A 21,704-nucleotide genomic window follows, 5' to 3' on the forward strand; every position below is an offset into this window, starting at 1 on the left:
TTATAGCCTTGTGAAATCTGATGATTTTAAACACCCTGAGGAATTGCTTATACAGATAGAATCTCTTTCAGTAAGTTATGATAACCTTAATTTGTCTTGATGAGTTTCAATAATAATAATAATAATAATAATAATAATAATAATAATAATTACCCAAAAGTTCCTAAATGCAATGTAACATATACCATACAGTTAAAAGGAAGTCACGCTTGATCAAGGTCCACGTCACTTTCCATTTTTAACCAGACATAATGTATGAGAAAGGAAAGAAATAATAATAAATTATTATTTCCATTTTATGGCCTCCATTGGACCACTCTCGCCAACTTTCTACAAAGAATTTTTCAGTATCCTGTCAGCCCAGTACTTGTTCATTCTCTCAAGTCTCATTCTTCTGTCTTCATCAGGAATCACTCTTCCTATTGTCTGTCTGTTGATTCTCATTTGCAGTCTGGTTTGTTTGTCTGTGAGTTTCCAGATTGTCAGTTTTGTTTCTTAGGTCTTGAAATGTTATCTGTAGCTCATCCATATCTTCCTTGATTTCTGTAATCCACTTAATGTTGCACTTACTATTCCACAATTTTTCTATTGGCCTCCTGGTGATCCTGTTCTCTGGTGTTCTTATTACATGTCCAAAAAATGAAATTCTTTCTTCCCGATTGTACTCATTACCAGTTCTATTTCCTTGTAGACTGTTTCATTTGTAGCTACTCTCCAGTGTCTATCTTTCTGGTATGAGTTGTTGATGCACGTTCTGATGATCCTTCTCCCTATTTTGAGTATTTTGTCTATTTCTGCATGTTAGTTGTTTTGAAGATGGTTTCACTTGTGTATGTTATTTCAGGTTGAGTGGCTGCTTTGTAGTGCTTTAATTTTGTTGCTATTGACAGGATGTTTTTGTTGTCGGTGTTCTTGGTGATATATTGCGTTGTAGTCAATTTGTTTATTCTGTTATGCCATGTTGGCTTTTCATTGAGTTCATGTGTTGTGATTTCTCCCAGTAATTCAAATTTATCTACAATTTTGATTTCTTGGTTTCCTACACCAATTTTGTTTATGAGTGTAGGGTCAGTTAACATGACTGGATTTTCAAAGGATATTTCAAGACCAATTTTCTGTGCTATTTCCTGTAGTGAGAATTTCTTGTTTGGTTTCCTGAATACTGTTGGACAAGAGAGCTAGGTCATCAGCAAATCCTAGACAATTTATGGTTATGTTGTTTTTGGATCTTCCAATTTGGATGTTCTTTGGGTTAGTGTTGCACCATTTCATGATTTTGTATTCTAAAGCACAGTTCAACAGTGAGAGTGCCAAACAATCTCCTTGTCTTAAACCTGCTTTTATAATGAATGGCTCAGAGAGTTCCTCCATGAACTTGACACATCAAACAGTGTTGGTTAAGGTGAGTTCCATCAATTTGATTAATTTTGTATGGAGCCCAAAATTTCTTAAGATTTTTAACATTGAAGATCTATGGAAACAGTCATGTGCTTTTTTAAAGTCCATGGAGGTTATTACAAGAGGTTCATTTTGTTTCTTGTAATATTATATGGCTAATTTTAAAGTGATGATCTGTTCTGCACAGCTTCTCCAATGTCTGAAGCCTCCTTGGTATTCACCTAATTCTTCCTCTATTTGCTGTTTGATCCTCTTGTATAGGACTGTGGAGAAAATCTATGTGCAGTCTAAGAGAGATACCTCTGTAATTACCTGGGTTGCTTTTATCTCCTTTTTTGTGGAATGGGTAGATTATGACTGTGGTCCAATGTTTGGGAAACTTTTCTGTTATCCAGATTTTTGTTAGGGCGATGTGTAAGGATGTTTGAATTATATCACTGGCGTATGTCCACATATCTGCAAAAAACATGGTCTTCTCTGCACGCCTTATAAGTTTTCATCTCTGAGTGCTGTTTCCACCTCTTGAGTTGTTGGAGGATTCATGAGATCAGGTGGAGTCTTGATGGGTGTGTGTGTGTGTGTGTGTGTGTGTATTGATTGCTACAAGTTCCTGGGGTTCTTCACAATTTAAAAATTTACTAAATGCTTTTGCCATGATTTCAGCATTTACCTTGTCATTATGTGGCTTTTTTCCATCTTCCCTTTTCAGCATTAATGTGGCAGGGGCAAATTTTCGTAATTGTCTTCCAAACATTTTGTAAAAGTCTCTGAAATTGGTTTTATGGTAATTTTTTCTATTGAGTCAATTAGATCTTTCTGTGATTGTCTCTTGGTTTGCCTGATAATTTGTGTGAACTTTTGCTTGATATTTTTGAGGTTGGTTGCGTCTTCTTCTGTTTTGTGTGTTTGAAATTTTAACCATGCACAATGTCTTCCATTATGAATTTTGTCATATTCTGAGTTCCACCAGACATGTCTATTAGGTCGGTTCAATGGGGCTAAATTTTCTGCTTGTTGCCTGAGCATTTTGACATTGTAGATTTTTCTGTGGAAGAATTTATCCATAAATACATGATCCAGCTGCCATTCTCCTTTCCTCCAATCAGTATGTTTCCAAGTTTTACATTTGTTTGGCCTCCTTTTGAAGTATGTGTACTTTGAGATCAGTTTGTGTTCCCTACAGATTTCAGGAAGTCTTTGACCATTCTAATTTGTTTATGTGGAGCCTATTTCCCAATAATATCCCAGTATTTCTTTTCTCTTCTGAGTTTAGTATTGAAGTTCCCTAACAGGATCTTAACAATGTTAATATTTACATGGTTTATTGCTTGGTCAAGCAGATCCCAAAACTTTTCCACTTTGTTCCTGGTCTGTTAGAAAATTCTTTTAATTAGTAGGGGTATGGGCATTAATGATGATATAAATGTTGTCACATATTTTTAAACTCAAAGTTGCAATTCTAGGGGAGGTGGCTTGAAAATCAATAATCAAATCTATTATTTTCACATTGACTATAAACCCAGTTCCAAATTGGGGACATTCTGTCAAAACCCTTATTCCAGGTTTACCATTGTAAATTCAGTAGCCTTGTGATTTGAATGGTTCTTCTGTAGTAATTCTTATTTCCTGGAGTCCTGTTTCTAAAATTTTCTGCTTCTCTAAGTCATCCATCAAATCTTTAGTTTTCCTATTTTAAGTAGAGAATTAATATTATGAGTTGCAATGTCACTGATCTGATCTTTGATCCTGTTCTTATGAACTGGCATAAGAATGGGTGATTGCCAATGCTCCAACTCATTGACACCTAAGTGGCTACCCACCGAATCTGATATAGCCTTCTCCCACAGGAATTTACCTCTGAAGTGTAACTAATGCTAATCTAACACTGCTAATTATGGGAATTACTAATAGATTAGTTTGTATGTATGATTTGCTCAGGTGACTACCACTATTTCATACGTAATTTCAAAGTAACAAGGGGGGGGGGGGGTACACATCAGTGATTTCAGTGCCAACCACATGACATGGTTTTCCAGGCCACACAACCAGCAACACACTATTCTCCACACTTGCATTGACAGCAGCACTCCATGCAGTGGGCACTATCTCTGCACCTCTGGCCCAGTTGCTATGGAGGCATCCTGTACGACCTGTGATCTCTTGGGTTGCATATGAAGGCCAGTACTGCCTTTTGCATTTTCATGGTAACTGGTCACCAACTACAAGCCAGCCACTTTGACAACTACAGCTATGCCTTAGGACACCCTACAGTTCATTGTTTTGGCCAATCTTCTTATTTGCACATCCATGACTACTATGCATGGTGTTATTTCTGTAAAACCCTTCTTGTGGAACAACACTACTGGTGTTCCACTTACTGTCCTGTCTACTTTTGATGCCAATGCATCCCTTTAATTTGTTCAAAATGGCATAATAGGAGTCTCTGTGACCTGAAGTCTTGGTCTGTTAGCTGTGAATCAGCTACACTCCTTTACATACTGTGAGCTGTCACTAGCATGATAGTTTGGTTCCTTGACCTGTAAGCTTGTATAGTCTTTCTCTAATTTTATTTCTGTGACATGTTTATCAAAGTGAGCATCTCTTTCCCTTAGCAAGGTCATAAAGCATACTTAAACAAATAATCTTTCTTCTTTAGATCTGCCAGGACTCAAATGTTGAGGTTGGCTTCCCCTGCGAAGCCATACACAGGGTTTTTCTATAACTGAAAAATTTGTAACTAATACAACAGGCACCACAGAAGCTGCCACAATATGTTCAGGTTGTGGCCTAAGTATCAGGGCTGATCTACAACATACAAATTTTATCTCTTTTTTCAAAACCAAAAAAATTTTTTACGACAAAATCAAGAATAACTATTATTCACACAGAAGATAAGAACAGCAAAATGACCTACACTATTAGAACTTACACTTAATATAAATGTGAATTAGGTTTATCCATCACACACAGCCATTATACAATATAGTTGATATCAACAAGGGCTACAGAAAACAGGATTATACCAGCTACCAGTCCCTTCCACTTCTGTTTACAACAGTCAGCACATAACAGATGATATGAAAGTCAAGTTTAGGAGTAAAAAAATATTCTACAATTACGAACAGCAAAAAGTTCCAGAAAACTGACAATCTGTGCTAATTCCACTGTAATACATCCTTTACTCTACACAATTAACAAAAGACTCATTACTTGACTACATGCAATACATTAGAGATGTGAATACTTACAATATCCTCAGTGACATTAATTTCCAAATTCAATTCAGGATCCTCCTTGATAAAATCAGTGGACCAAGATATTCCAAATGGATCTTTAACAGACTGCATGAAAAAAAAAAATGCTGAATTATAACTGCTTGCTAACTTCTGACACAGTTCTCAATATTACTTTCTTATGAATATCATCCAACTCTGCAGAGATTCTAATCAACTGGAAAGAGTGAGTGTCACAATTCATCCAAATCAGTTCTGATGTCTCTGATTTTGCTATCATACATGGTGTAGTATTTATTTGGCATACTTTCACTTTCTATTCCTATCACATAATCCGTTCTGATTTCAGTGGCACTATGGCCTGCTCTATCGGGTGGTCATACTCCCATATGGAAACTTGATATATGGGTGTGTGGCAACATTTCAAAATTAAACTCAGATAATAGAGAAACCCCAATAATCTTCCAGCTGTAAACCAATAAATAAGAGGGCTTTTCAGTCTTTAATCAAATGATTATGGCATTCTCTACATCATCATCAAAATTAACAAAATTTAATGGTATTTACACAGTTTCTTGCTCTTCACCATATATTTTCAGTGCCTACTCTTTGGGAAACCATGCACATTTATGTCATGTGTACTGGAGGGAAATCAGAAGGAATTACACACAGCCACTGCAGGATTTCAGTAATGATGTAAATATTACAGTAAATAGTGACTGGGAACTCTAAACTATACCCCAACAAATATAGTTCCAGATCTTCTGTTACAGCACTGTGACACAGAGACATATAACGAGATTAAGTTTCTTCCAAGAGGAAGTTTTCCTTGCTCTGTTGATACCAAACATGTACTTAATGCATTCATTGCATACAATCATAATAAAAAATTAATACAAGGGTAATGGTTCATAAAAATATGCTTGTTACAAGTTCTGTTAAAATACTATTGGTGATAAACACGAAATAACACATCTAACTAGAGTCAACTGGAAGACCACAAAAATTCTTGAAAATAGCTGGTATCATAGGTTACAATTGCATACCATCCATGATAATTTAGCTTGAATGCCCCATATTTGTGTCATGACATTCTTACTACACTTCCTACACAATAATGTGCTTGTGTGAAAACTTACATTATGCTCTGATCCATCAGCATGTTGTTTCAGTTCGGGATCTTGCTTTACCGAAACACTAGGTCCTTCAGTCTCTAATGTGTCTTCAAGAAACTGAAAAAAAAAGCAAAAAAGTTAAGTGATCAAGGCTTCTGTGTCTTGTTCCAAATGGCTCTCTCTTAGAGGAGCGGGAAAACAGGAGAGAGAGAGAGAGAGAGAGAGAGAGAGAGAGAGAGAGAGAGAGAGGTGGCAGAAACAGATGGACAGAGAGGGGTAGCAGATGGACAGAGGTGGTTGGCTGATTGAATGATTAAAGACACCAAACCACTAGGTCATCTGTCCTTCCTCAAACAGGCAGGTGGATCTACACAACTGTAGGTAAGAGAGACCCTACCACACACAATTCAGAGGAAGAAAACCCCAATGTCTATGAGAGGTCAGTGAAACCGATATAAGGGACAAAAGGAAAAAATGAACACAGAGGATGGAAGACAGGCAAGGTGCCCCATTTAGGGAGCAGCCAGAAGCAGCAGAATGCAATGAGAGGACATACATCCCCCAGTCCCTGCCACTTACCAGAGGTACTTTACTCATGAACTGCCTACGAAAGACTAGCAATACAGACAGGGCAAGAGAAGTACAGAGACGAAAGATTAATTTGTCTAACACTATGTGACAGGAGGGAAGAAGTGTAAAAGAGCATGTAGGGTGAGAACTGGGCTGGACCACCAAGCCCTGACAGCCACAGCCTGGTCTGTGCAGAGGAGGCAACAGTGTTCTGCCAACCTGTCGATGGGTCTCAATAGCAAGGATGGAGAGTACAGCAAAATGTAGACTACTGTTGAATGGGAATGACGACAGTGGGGTGTGTCCTTCCACTGGAAGAGATGACCACAAGTCAGTCAGGTATGGCTGATGTGGAGCTGGCCAAGGACAGTAGAATACTTCAGAGAGGCCTGCATGAAAGGACCTACAAGGATTCGTAGTCTTCCTTATCACTGGTAGTTTGAAGTTAGAGTGATCCATTCCATATTTCAGGTTCCTAAAACTTGATGGTGTAATACCAATCAGAGGTCTGTTTCCAGAATACTGATCACCAGAGCTGGTTTACTGGTAGCCAGTTTGGCCTAGCTACCAGCAATGTTCATTCCCAGGGATCCCAACAATCGTCACTGAGCATCCACCTTCCTGAAGAGCATATTGGGAATACTGATTAGCAATAACCATGGAATGCTGAGGGTAATACTGGGTAAGAGCTTCTAAAGTGGTCAAGAGGTTGCGGCAGATGAAGGACCCACCACTGGAGGGAAGGATACGCTCAAGAGCATGAGAGATGGCTAACAACACTACAGCTTCTGGCAAGGAAGGCAGTTCAGTATGATCCATGACAGTGTAAGCAAAGCCCATGTGATCAGCAACCATCAAGCAATCTGTATAGACTACTACTGAAGCCCGGTATGTACCATAAATGGAGAAAAATTGGTGGCAGAGGGCCTCAGGAGGGACCGTGTCTTTCGGACCTCATGATGAGTCAAGACAAAGCTGTGACCAAGGGGTTCCTCACAGAGGTGTACATGAGTGGGCCCAGAGGAGAGACGGAGGAAGAAATAACTGGAATTCAGTGGGGAGGGACAGGGTGTGGACTGCAATCATAATCCCTGATCTGGGCCACCATTGTGGGAGATAGGTTTCCATGTTTGGAAAGAGGGGACAATAGTTTGGATGCTTAGGACAGTTGCAAACATAGGTAGCTCAACTGAGAAGCAGTTGTTGGCATCTGGTACACAATGACTGGACCCCAGCCTCCATGAGTAATCTGTCCATAGGACTAGCTCAAAAGGCTCCTGTTGCAAATCAAATCCCACAGTGGTGTATCTGATCCAGTATCCGCAATGCTGATGGCGATGCCGAACCATATGCCAGACTCCCATAACCAAGACACAGTTTGATCATGGCTTTGTAAAGCTGCAGAAGGGTAGTGCACTCTGCACCCCTGTTGGTGTTACTCAGGCGACCAAGTGTACTGAGGTGCATCAAGCACTTTCACTTACACTGCAAAAGACTGCAAATTCATGTCAACTAAGAAACAAAGACCAGTCCTAAAACAGTAAGTTCCTGCCACACTGAGTAGTTTGTAATCAAGATAAAGTTCTGGTTGTAGATGAACCATACGATGTTGACAGAAAACTATGACATGAGTTTTGGCAGCTGAAAACCAAAAGCCATGGATGAGTGCCCATGATCGTTTCTTTTGAATGGTGCCTTGTAGTCTACAGTCAGTGACACCCACACTAGAGGAGCAATAGTAAGAGGCAGAAGTAGTCAGCATACAGGGAGGGTGATACTGATGACCTCACAGCTGGAGATGGCTATTGATGGCTTGTAGAAGCACAAGGACATGCAGTACAGAGCCCTGCAGGACTCCATTCTCTTGGATATGTGGAGTGTTATGGAAGCACCAACAAGAACCTAGAATATACACTGTGACACGATATTCTATATAAAAACTGGGAGTGAATCCCAGAGACCCTATTCGCGTGAGGTATCAAGGATATGGTGTCACCTGCTGGTGTCATACAGCTTTTGCAGGTCGTTGAAGACTGCTACAATGCATTGACACTGGGCAAAAGCTGACTGGCTGGCAGACTGTAGGCAAACCACATTATTATTAGTGAAACAGCTTTGCCAAAAACCACACTGTGATGCAGCCAGAAGACCACGAGACTGAAGGAGCCACACAGCTGTCAGCTCACTGTGCATTCAAGCAATATACAGAGAACATTGGTGGAACTTAATGGGCGATAACTGCTCATCTCTAAAGGTGCTTATCCAGTTTCAGCACTGTGACAATGATGCTTTCTAATTGTTGTGATTGGAACTAGCCCTTGGTCCAGATGCAGTTACAGATGGAAAGGGTATGATGCTGACAATCCACTGATAGGTGCTTGATCATTTGGTTGTCGATGTGACCGGGCCCTGGGGCTGTACCAGGGTAGAGGGCAAGGACACTGATGAATTCCCACTCAATGAACTGAGCTTTATACAGCTCCAGGTGGCACATAGTAAAAGGTAATTCCTTTTACTCCACCCATTGCTTAAGAACATGAAAAACATGTTGATAAATCTCAGATGCTGAGACTCTAGCATATGCAGAGAAAAATGTTGGCAATGGTGTCTGGGTCAGTGAAGACAGTGGAATTTCAAGGCAATAGCAGATACACCTACTAGTGTCTGGTATATATAGAAATGTCTCATCTTAGGTCAAACATGCAAAGGAGAGGTTTATGGTCTTATGGTTGAAACAGGCTGCTCACAGCATTCTTGTTTACATCACTTCATCAGGTGGCAGACCCAGGCATGAAGACACTTGAAGTAAATAACATGCTCCATTGATTGTGCCACTTATAGTGCTGGAGAGCCCACCTATTATCACTAATGGCCTCTACAATTTCTGATGACCACCAATGTACTCTCTTCTGTCAGAGCAGGTCCAAGAAACAGGATTGCTAAATCAGCTGCCAAATGAATGGCTGTAATTATATTCTGGACTGCCTTGTTGATGCCTCCATGTGGCGGGGTGTCAGGGCCGACATGAAAGGCAAAAGCACTACAGTCAGCAATGATGTCAGCCGATCTGGGCACACATCCAGGGTAGTGATGATGAGGGACGAACAGGGCTTGCAGTTCTGTTTGACCTCTTTGCCAGTAGGTTTGTCCTGAGTCCTGTATTCTTGTATCTTCTTCACTCTCTAGAAAACAGTGTAATCTGTTGGGTAAGGAGTGTGGTGTTTTCCTCAGTGGACAAAGAAGGGGAGAGATGCAAACAGGGCATTTGCAAGCGATACTCATCCACAATCTCTAGAGATAGGGTTAGTGCTGCAATGCAAATACGTGCCCAAATTCCAGACACTTTAAGCACCAGGGGGACCTACAATTTCACATGGCGTCGGTATACCATCACATTGACCTTCTCAGCTAACGAATCACTCTAAAAGACCCCTGGGGAGAGGAGAGGGACATGTACAGAGAATGGAGTGAAATATAATGGAGGTCGAGGTGGTCAGAACTGGAGTAAATGCATACCCAGGTGAAGCCAAGAAGTCCACTTGTTTTCCTTAAATAAAAGTTCCTTCATTCTGAAAACCAATGCCCTATCATTATTGTACCAAATATAAAACATGTAGATATCATGAGGGCTTTCTGCTTCTCTCCAGTGTCACTGTCACAGGCAGTATGTAATGAATTATGGATGCTATGTAAATTACAAATTTAATTATTTTACATTTGAATGTAATTGTGAATTTGTCCTACATCTACACAAATAAAAACAAATATAATCTTTTTGCTTGCACCCTTAGCAATCCTTCAGAAGTCACAAAAAAACTCATGTACACTCCTGGAAATGGAAAAAAGAACACATTGACACCGGTGTGTCAGACCCACCATACTTGCTCCGGACACTGCGAGAGGGCTGTACAAGCAATGATCACACGCACGGCACAGCGGACACACCAGGAACCGCGGTGTTGGCCGTCGAATGGCGCTAGCTGCGCAGCATTTGTGCACCGCCACCGTCAGTGTCAGCCAGTTTGCCGTGGCATACGGAGCTCCATCGCAGCCTTTAACACTGGTAGCATGCCGCGACAGCGTGGACGTGAACCGTATGTGCAGTTGACGGACTTTGAGCGAGGGCGTATAGTGGGCATGCGGGAGGCCGGGTGGACGTACCGCCGAATTGCTCAACATGTGGGGCGTGAGGTCTCCACAGTACATCGATGTTGTCACCAGTGGTCGGCGGAAGGTGCACGTGCCCGTCGACCTGGGACCGGACCGCAGCGACGCATGGATGCACGCCAAGACCGTAGGATCCTACGCAGTGCCGTAGGGGACCGCACCGCCACTTCCCAGCAAATTAGGGACACTGTTGCTCCTGGGGTATCGGCGAGGACCATTCGCAACCGTCTCCATGAAGCTGGGCTACGGCCCCGCACACCATTAGGCCGTCTTCCGCTCACGCCCCAACATCGTGCAGCCCGCCTCCAGTGGTGTCGCGACAGGCGTGAAGGGAGGGACGAATGGAGACGTGTCGTCTTCAGCGATGAGAGTCGCTTCTGCCTTGGTGCCAATGATGGTCGTATGCGTGTTTGGCGCCGTGCAGGTGAGTGCCACAATCAGGACTGCATACGACCGAGGCACACAGGGCCAACACCCGGCATCATGGTGTGGGGAGCGATCTCCTACACTGGCCGTACACCACTGGTGATCGTCGAGGGGACACTGAATAGTGCACGGTACATCCAAACCGTCATCGAACCCATCGTTCTACCATTCCTAGACCGGCAAGGGAACTTGCTGTTCCAACAGGACAATGCACGTCCGCATGTATCCCGTGCCACCCAAAGTGCTCTAGAAGGTGTAAGTCAACTACCCTGGCCAGCAAGATCTCCGGATCTGTCCCCCATTGAGCATGTTTGGGACTGGATGAAGCGTCGTCTCACGCGGTCTGCACGGCCAGCACGAACGCTGGTCCAACTGAGGCGCCAGGTGGAAATGGCATGGCAAGCCGTTCCACAGGACTACATCCAGCATCCTACGATCGTCTCCATGGGAGAATAGCAGCCTGCATTGCTGCGAAAGGTGGATATACACTGTACTAGTGCCGACATTGTGCATGCTCTGTTGCCTGTGTCTATGTGCCTGTGGTTCTGTCAGTGTGATAATGTGATGTATCTGACCCCAGGAATGTGTCAATAAAGTTTCCCCTTCCTGGGACAATGAATTCACGGTGTTCTTATTTCAATTTCCAGGAGTGTATATGCCATCTGGACACCCATGGTTGTTGTCCTAGTAACACAAAACTAAAAACAAATTTTTCACTATAATGAACAGGAATAACTTTTTTAATGTAAAAAGGTATGACTACTTGTTTATCTGCACTGGACTACAAATTCACAGCTGGTTTACACTCCACCACTTTCCCTAGTCAAATGGTGTAATGATGCAGTCAAACTCTTGGCACAATTACAGTTGTCACAGAACATCTATACACGCCACCAAAGTTAATTTTACAGCCATTTCCGTCTTGTTACATCCACATTTATTCTTTCATGATTTTTCTGAAATCTCCTACCTGCATCCACCACATCCAGTATCACAAGTTTATCCCTACAAAAGCAGTGGCATAACAAATTTATTTTTTGGGCAACTGAACTCAAAGATTCTCATGGCATTTGCTGTAAAAAGCTAATTGAGTGGTACAATGTGTGTGAAACAAATACAGCACTTCTGCGGTAGCAGTATTAGCAGGTGCATAAATATATTTCGGTTAATAATTTTCTTTCACTGTATCTTTCTGTGTGGAAACCAATATTGTAAGCTTTTCTCCATCTCTATTTAGCTTTTGCTTTTTTGTGGGAGTGCGAGAGCCTTGCCCTCAATTTACTAATTTTGTCGTTCATCTTAACCCTGCTGTAGCTGCCACTGCCATCATCTGTTGAAAACCTACCTCGAGGGGAAACATCACCTGTGTGACTTACAAATGGCAGAGTGCATTTGATATTCTGGAGTGAATGTTCTGACGACAACGGAGCCACAAACATAAGGGAAGCAGAGTCGCTGACAGGTGATCAGTTCGAATGCTACAATCTCCGCGATAACTTGGAAGTGATAATAAGTGAACAACTGCATTATCGGATATTACCACAGACTTTAGTCAGTATTGTGCTTAGAGATATTAGAAACATGGGGAGGATGGCTCAGTGTGTTTTACTGCTAAGTGTACCAGTGTTGTATTTTTCAGTGTGAATAAAGTATTTATTCAAGAATAATTGGCATCTGATTTGCCTACATCGTAACAATATAATAAAATGAAGCGTTATGTAATAAGGAAAAAGTAGAAACATCTGACAACTCCAGTCACCATTCAGCTGCAAGAATGCCACCAGATGTAAAGGCAGAGCCCAACACTTTGTCGAAACTTCCACAACAAAGTTCATCAACAGATTCGTTTAATCCCAAGGATATTGGCAATTATTTGGATATACAATACTGGCCATTAAAATTGCTACACCACAAAGATGACTTGCTACAGATGTGAAATTTAACCGACAGGAAGAAGATGCTGTCATATGCAAATGATTAGTTTTTCAGAGCATTCACACAAGATTGGTGCCAGTGGCGACACTTACAATGTGCTGACATGAGGAAAGTTTCCAACCGATTTCTCATACACAAACAGCAGTTGACCAGCGTTACCTGGTGAAACGTTGTTGTGATGCCTCCTGTACAGAGAAGAAATGCGTACCATCACGTTTCTGACTTTGACACAGGTCGAATTGTAGCCTATCGTGATTGCGGTTTATCGTATCGCGACATTGCTGCTCGCATTGGTCAAGATCCAATGACTTAGCAGAATATGGAATCAGTGGGTTCAGGAGGGTAATACGGAATACCGTGCTAGATCCTAATGGCCTTGTATCACTAGCAGTCGAGATGACAGACATCTTATCTGCATGGCTGTAACAGATCGTGCAGCCACGTTTCGATCCCTGAGTCAACAGATCGGGACGTTTGCAAGACAACAACCATCTGCACGAACAGTTCAACGACGTTTGCAGCAGCATGGACTGTCAGCTCTGATACCATGGCTGCAGTTACCCTGCATCACAAACAGGAGTGCCTGCGATGGTGTACTCAATGACGAACCTGGGTGCACGAATGGCAAAACAATTTTTTTCAGATGAACCCACGTTCTGTTTACAGCATCATGATGGTCGCATCTGTGTTTGGCGACATCGCAGTGAACGCACATTGGAAGCATGTATCCGTCATCACCATACTGGTGTATCACCTGGTGTGATGGTATGGGGTGCCACTGGTTACACGTCTGTCACCTCTTGTTCGCATTGACGGCTCTTTGAACAGGGATGTTGCATTTCAGATGTGTTACGACCCACACCTCTACCCTTCATTCGATCCCTGCGAAACCCTACATTTTGGCAGGATAATGCACGACCGTGTGTCGTAGGTCCTGTTTGGGCCTTTCTGGATACAGAAAATGTTCGACTGCTGCCCTGGCCAGCACATTCTCCAGATCTCTCACCAATTGAAAATGTCTGGTCAATGGTTGCCGAGCAACTGGCTCGTCACAATACGCCAGTCACTACTCTTGATGAACTGCGGTATCGTGTTGAAGCTGCAGGGGCAGCTGTGCCTGAACATGCCACCCAATGTCAGTTTGACTCAATGCCTAGGCATATCAAGGTGGTTATTACGGCCACAGGTGGTTGTTTTGGGTACTGATTTCTCAGGATCTATGCACCCAAACTGCGTGAAAATGTAACCACATGTCAGTTCTAGTATAATATATTTGTCCAATGAATACCTGTTTATCATCTGTATTTCTTCTTGGTGTAGCAATTTTAATGGCCAGTTGTGTATTAGCATCAGGAAATATTAGTGATGATATAAAACACAAGCTTCTCACAGCTCCAAGGAAAAATGGAAAAGGTTATGTTGTTCCTACTTCTGAGCACAACAATAGAGGGTGGGTGGAACATAGACAAAGCACTATCATCATTTTGAACAGTATCCACAGCTGGTGTTCTCACAAGTTAAATAGGACTTCTTTGCATTAACTGTTCAATTTTTGTGAATAATAAAATGGTTGGAGGAAAGAAATCTATTATCGCCAAGACACTTGTGACTGAACCACTAACAAAGTTTGCCAATCTTACTGGTATAGACAGTAATCTTGAGGCTCACTCTCAGCTCTAGTACCATGTTGAAGCGTCAACAGATGCAAAATTATTTTTGGCAACATGAGGAATGCAAACTTGATGTCATAAATAAATTGTCAAGACAGAGAATGGAAAGCATTATGGAAAACAGAGACCATCTTGTACCTATAACAAAAACAATCATATTTCATGGAAAGCAAAGTACTCCCCTGTGGGGGATAGAGATGATGGGAGTCTATCAGAAAACGATAATGATTGTGAAAGTATAGTGAGTAACACGGGAAACTTAAGAGCTCTTCTAAGATTTAGAATTGACGATGGATACTTGCAACTAAAACATGACCTTGAGACCACTAAAGCGAATGCCACTTAAATATGCAAAACAATGGGAAACAGACTTATTTCATGCTGTGAAAAAGTGATATTATCGAGACTACTGGAGGAAACCAAAGATTCTTGTTATTTCAGCATAATCTTCGATGAGACTACAGACACAGCGCACATTATCCAACTGAGTTTAGCTGCAAGGTATGTTGATCATGATAGCAAATTACAGGAAAGATTTTTGGGTTTCATTGACATCAATAAAGATAATGATTGTAGTGGAAACATTGACAATGAACCTCTAGAGAGTTAAGATGAAGAGCGTAGCATTACTTGTGAACTATTAGGTTTTCGTGTATCTGCCTCCGTCACATATGAAATCTGGTGTAAGTTCTATTGGCCAGCTCCGTACTGTGGCTCGTATGCATTAACAAAAGTTGTTAGTTGGGCTCAGAGGGCATCCTAGGCTCAATTTTGGCTGTTGGCTGAAGTGTCAATGAACATCTGTTAATGAGACAAAAGAACATCTTTTAATTTCTACAGTCAAGCTGTGGATGAACTACTAACACTTAATTTGGAGCAGAGTTTAAGATTCAGATCAGACCTTCTATTAGTTTTGTGATCTCCACTACGTATTCTGTGGAAAATGGTAGGGTTCCTATGTAGTGGTGATGAGTGTGTTTTGGAAATGTAATCTCATGTTTACAAAACTTGTGTAGATTCGTGCAGTCTACTGCACATCATCTTTTGTTTGTTTTGAAGGGCCAGCAACTGCTTGTCTCAGAGGTTCAAACTGCAGTATGTGAAACACCAGCAGGGCACTGTAAGGGATGCACAATTACCTACTGAAATAAGAAAATTTTATTCACACCAGTAGAAGATACCAAGTATTGGTAGTCAATCACTTAATGCTCCCAGTATGTGTTGAAGCTGTGTTCAGCTGCAGTGATGCTGTTGCACAATGAGCGAGTGCTGACTGTAATGGCACAGTGATAGGAATATTGCACTGACTGAATGTTTGTCCCCATTATTGTGGGTTTCACCAGCAAGCAAAATGATACCATATTCTGACAAATGTTTTTACCAAGAAATGATCATAAACATCGAATGCCATTATTACACATTCATTTCCACAACACTGGCCAAAGGATTGCAGTAAGGAAAACATGTTCAGATTGTTTGAACAGGATGTGATGATTCATAGACAAGTCCAAAAGAAAGGACACCACATATATAATTAAGGTGATGTCAGACAATGATCGTTTCAGTGTAGATGCACACTATGCTCGAACTCTTACAGGAACCAGTGAGACACCATGTGTAATGAGGATCATGAGCATGAGCACTGCATCAGTAGTGTGTGAATAAGTTGAGAATTTGGGTCTGACAGGAAGCATGCTAGAGTAGTCCATGCATATGTGATGACCACTGCGACCAGATGGCATAGTCGTCTGCATCGAACTCTGATTCAAATCCTGGTCCAGCACAAATTTTCAACCCTCCCCATTAATGTAAATTAATGCCCACAGGCAACTAATGTCTCTACTTCCTTTGTGCCCTTAGTCATTGTGGCTGCAGGATCAAAATACTGTCTGTGCCCTTCGACATGTCCATAACAATAGACAACACAAACATATTTGATCATGTTTTTGTAGACAAGAGGTACAATCCCATATTTTAATAACTTTAAAGTGTATTCATGGTCTGTTGCACAGATCTCAATTCTTTTGAACGAACAGCTACACAGTGCAGTAACGCATTAGCCTCCACTGGCGAAACATCAGAACAATAGCAAGTTAGATATGTTGCTTTCTCTGTGTGTTTTCTAGTTAAATCTTGAATAGTAGTACTCGGATATAATGTGTGCACACTGTGTGCAGATGGAGGAGCTGGACTCAGTTCACAAACAGCTGAAGATGCTGTTTGCCATGTTCAGCAATGTCCACGCAGCTGCCAATTGTCGTAGCGGTGGCAGAGAACCTGGCTCATCACATGGGGATGCCTAGGGTGCCATCTGTTTTGCCCATTGGTTCTGCTGTCAAGACACATTGTTGTGTACCCAATGTGGCTGGGCTGTCCTCACCAAATGGTGAGGGATTAGTGGTAACTGTTAGCGCTGTTTCAAGCAGAGTGAATACGGAGGCTGGTCTCACCCATTGACCCAGTGAGTTGAGTGACAGGTGTTCATTCATTAGGGTCGAAACAGCCGCAAATAGAGAGTGGTTTGATAGTTAATCAGGAGCTCCAATGTTAAATGCATTATGGAGCTCCTTAGGGAATTTGAATCCAGGACTGGAAATGAATCCAATTTGTAGTGAATATGTCTGCCGGAGATCCTCATCCGAGATGTGGAAAATGTCCTGCCTGTGGCTATCAAACATGCACAGTGCAGCTGTCTGCAAGTTTTGGCTGATGTTGGCACCAACGATGCCCATTGTTTGGGTTCTGAGGCCATCCTCAGTTTATACGGACAGATAGCACAAATGGCGAAGAGCCCTTGACCCACACATGGAGTGCATGCAGCACACACAGTTTGTATCAGCATTCCCAGAACTGATTCGAGTCCTTTGGTTTGGAGTGAGTGGAGGGTCTCAACAAAAGGCTTCATAGATTCTTTGACTGTACGAACTATAGACTACTGGAAATGTGTTATGAGGTGGAGAATTTTAGGAATACTTGATGGGTCAGGGGTGCACTACACAAAGCAAACTGTTTTCAGGCTAGGCAGTAGTTTGAGGTCCTTTGATAATTGCACACTAGTCAGTGCAGATATACAGAAATCAGACCACATACGAAGTAGAGACCGTACTACCATCAAAATTTTAACAGTAAATTCTTGACATATCTGTAGTTCCTGAATTTAATGCCCTCCAGGAAAGTTGTCATGTTCAAAATACTCTTGGAACCGAAAACTGGCTGAAACCTGAAGTAGAAACCCTCGAACTATTTAGCAAGGCATGGAATGTACACTGAAGAAACAGATGACACACCACTGGGATGGGAGTGTCAGAAGAGTAGAGGGGAGAGGAAGGAAAAGAATGAATATGTATAAAATTTGTGCAATAAATGAAAGCATATGCTATTGGTGGTAACCCCTCAAATGCTAGTGGAAGTAGGATTCTCAGACTCAATAAAATTTTTATAATGCCAACATATAACTATACTTACAATACTTGTTGCCACAAGTAACTAGGCAGTTGTGGAAACATTCATTTTCATGCCATATGTTTTGTGTATTAGCTACGACTGTTGGACACTTCATCACAAGAGAAGTTATTTGTATAGTTTACATGCGGTAATGGCAAGTACTTCGCACCTGTGCATTTGTACCATTCAGTTCTAATGTATCTTAGTGCTTGCATGTAATTTAAGGCATAAGATAACGACTAACTACACAGCAGAAGTGCTGAGCCATTGAAAGGCCCATCAACTTAGCTAGCTTTCCCACAAATACTACTTCAGAACTATGGCCTCATTTTACATGCTGACTACATTGTGGCCACACTGTGAATAAGCAGACTAAACAGTTTCACATGACCAGTAATTATGGGATTCATTTCCGTTCTTGCAGATGAACTGATTTTTTTCAAGAGCCATCATACAGAATTACAAGATCAATTAACAAGATTTTTACACCATCTAGATATGTCTGTAGTTTGGCACATATTTCCTGTGACTTTTCTTAGAAATTGGAATAGCCTTTGCCTTTTTCTATAAATGTGACAAACCACTGTTCCATAAATTAACATTTCCGATGGAAGAGAGGGGTCAGTTCAGCACCATTTTTTGTGTAACAATTTGGTAACTACACTTTATGGTAGTGTGGCCTCCCCACAGTTCAGTATCATCTTTCGGTTTGCATTCCATATGAAATCTAAGATTATGTAGCTATTTATTCTTGTTTCTTTTTTCGTATTATGTCCCTAATGCTATTATTACCGAACATGAATAACTCTGGGCTTAATTGCTAAATGCTTCTGCCCTTTTCTAGTATTAGGTGGCTCAATGGGTAATTGTGACACTACAGATTCAAAGGTCATGGTTCATTGAGCTGCAGGTACTTTGTAACTACACTCATGCTCATAAATTAAGGATAATGCTGCTACATGGTGACAACACTCTGGTGGGCGGTTTGCTGGTTTAAATCACCTCGGGATATGACCATGCAGTGCTTTTGACCTGCAGTCGTTGCACGGTGGTGCTGGCAGCAGTCCACATATGCAGAGGTGTATTGGTGCATGTCAGAGTACGGTGCAGCGAGTAAGTGTGCAGATGTTTTCAGACGTGCTAACAGTGACTGTGTGTTTAAAATGGCTCAAATAACACATGTTGATAACGTTATGAGGGGTAGAATACTAGGGCGACCGGAGGCTGGTCAAACATAGGTCGTAGCACAAGCCCTCTGTGCGCCACAGAGATTCTCACCGGGTTTTCATCTGGCATGAACCAGGAACCAGATACCAACCCCTTAATGTCCTTGAAAGGGACCTGTTGGAGGTCGTGGTTTGATGGTGTGGGGTGGGATTATGATTGGTGCACCTACACCCCTGCATGTCTTTGACAGAGGAACTGTAACAGGTCAGGTGTATTGGGACGTCATTTTGCACCAGTATGTTCACCTTTCCATGGGTGCAGTGGGTCCCACCTTCCTCCTGATGGATGGTACCACATGGCCCCATTGAACTGCCATAGTGGAAGAGTACCTTGAAATAAAAGATATCAGGTGAATGGAGTGGCCTGCCTGTTCTCCAGACCTAAACCCCATCGACCACGTCTGGGATGCTCTCGGTCAACATATCGCTGCACATCTTAAAACCCCTAGGCCAATTCAGGAGCTCCGACAGGCACTGGTGCAAGAATGGGAAGCTATACCCAAGCAGCTGCTCGACCACCTGATCCAGAGTATGCCAACATGTCGTGCGGCATGTGTACATGTGCATGGTGATCATATCCCAATGGATGTCAGGGTACATGCACACGAAACAGTGGCGTTTTGTAGCACACGTGTTTCGGGATGGTTTTCTCAACTTATCACCCATACCGTGGACTTACAGATATGTGTCATGTGTGTTATCTATGTTCCTAGGCCATCTGTGCCAGTTTTGTGTAGTGCCATGTTGTGTGGCACCACATTCTGCGATTATCCTTAATTTATGAGCATGAGTGTAGTTGGGTAAATCAGTTCAGAGTTGGAAAGAGGGCAACAGCATATGGTAGTCAGTAGGACTGTGTGTAGTAGAGAACTGCAGTGTTAAAAACATCCAGACTGATGACAGCTGTTTAATTTTATGTTTACTTTTCTGTCATGTATTCTTCTCATGACAAAAGGAGATGACCGATCCTTGGCTCTGTCACATACTCCAGTTAACAACTTATTAGTCTTACAAAGGGTCTTTTCAAACTTAAACAGCACAAGAATGCATTCCTCATGGAACCTGCAACTTGATTAGCTGCTGCTACTGCTACTGCTGCTGCTACATGTTTCTAAGGTGTTGTAAAAGTAATGTCCATTAAAGATGAACCACAGGTTTCCCAATACAAAAAAATTTATCATTCTCCATCCTACCACCATCCTTATGTGCTTGTTCCATTTCATATCAGTTTCCACTGTTATGCCTAGACATTTTATTGACCAGACTGTGTTAATCTGTAAAGTACCAACGTTGTATTCTAACATTATGGGACTGTTTTACTACTCATCGGCATTCACTTGAATATTTCTACACCTGCCATTCATCACACCAAATAAAAAGTTTGTCCAAGTCATCTGGTATCCTCGTAGTCACTCAGTGATGACCCTTTCCCACACACAAGGCCATCAGCAAAGAGACACACAATGCTGCCCATCAGATCATTTCACATATAGACAATAAGAACAGTCTTATAAAACATCTCTGTGGCACTTTTGATTATGCTGGGAAACAGCCGCTGGGAAACAGCCGCTGGGAAACAGCCGCTGGGAAACAGCCGCTGGGAAACAGCCGCTGGGAAACAGTCTCTCTTGAGGTCAAAGTACTGGTCTCTCTTACTTCGGAGGTCTTTGTGCCATTCACATATCAGGGAACCTATTCCACATGCTCATTCCTCCTTAAAGTACACAGTGGGGCATTGTGTCAAATGCTTTCCGGAAATGTACAAATGTGGAACCTAGCCTGTGCCCATCATCCACGGTTCGCAGTACGTAATGTCACAAAAGAACAAGGTGAGTATTGCAGAAGATCCATACTGATTAGTGGACAGAAACTTTTATGTCTCAAAGAAATTAATTATACACTCCTGGAAATTGAAATAAGAACACCGTGAATTTATTGTCCCAGGAAGGGGAAACTTTATTGACACATTCCTGGGGTCAGATACATCACATGATCACACTGACAGAACCACAGGCACATAGACACAGGCAACAGAGCATGCACAATGTCGGCACTAGTACAGTGTATATCCACCTTTCGCAGCAATGCAGGCTGCTATTCTCCCATGGAGACGATCGTAGAGATGCTGGATGTAGTCCTGTGGAACGGCTTGCCATGCCATTTCCACCTGGCGCCTCAGTTGGACCAGCGTTCGTGCTGGCCGTGCAGACCGCGTGAGACGACGCTTCATCCAGTCCCAAACATGCTCAATGGGGGACAGATCCGGAGATCTTGCTGGCCAGGGTAGTTGACTTACACCTTCTAGAGCACGTTGGGTGGCACGGGATACATGCGGACGTGCATTGTCCTGTTGGAACAGCAAGTTCCCTTGCTGGTCTAGGAATGGTAGAACGATGGGTTCGATGACGGTTTGGATGTACCGTGCACTATTCAGTGTCCCCTTGACGATCGCCAGTGGTGTACGGCCAGTGTAGAAGATCGCTCCCCACACCATGATGCCGGGTGTTGGCCCTGTGTGCC

General features: G+C 42.3%; 1 protein-coding gene across 6 annotated transcripts in view; it reads right to left on the minus strand.

Moving 5' to 3' along the window:
- Positions 1-21,704, minus strand: part of LOC126212953 (zinc finger protein 708-like) — a 109,742-nt gene that overhangs the window by 58,023 nt on the left and 30,015 nt on the right. For 5 of the 6 annotated variants that reach the window (XM_049940475.1, XM_049940473.1, XM_049940474.1 and 2 more), the window contains 2 exons: positions 5,771-5,863; positions 4,647-4,739 (listed from right to left, as the gene is read on the minus strand). In XM_049940475.1, the coding sequence (XP_049796432.1) occupies positions 4,647-4,739; positions 5,771-5,863 (186 nt within the window). The remainder of the gene's footprint in view (positions 1-4,646; positions 4,740-5,770; positions 5,864-21,704) is intronic. The other variant, XM_049940477.1, reaches the window with a different exon arrangement.

The sequence above is a fragment of the Schistocerca nitens genome, chromosome 11 (assembly GCF_023898315.1).
Source record: "Schistocerca nitens isolate TAMUIC-IGC-003100 chromosome 11, iqSchNite1.1, whole genome shotgun sequence".
Taxonomy (NCBI): domain Eukaryota; kingdom Metazoa; phylum Arthropoda; class Insecta; order Orthoptera; family Acrididae; genus Schistocerca; species Schistocerca nitens.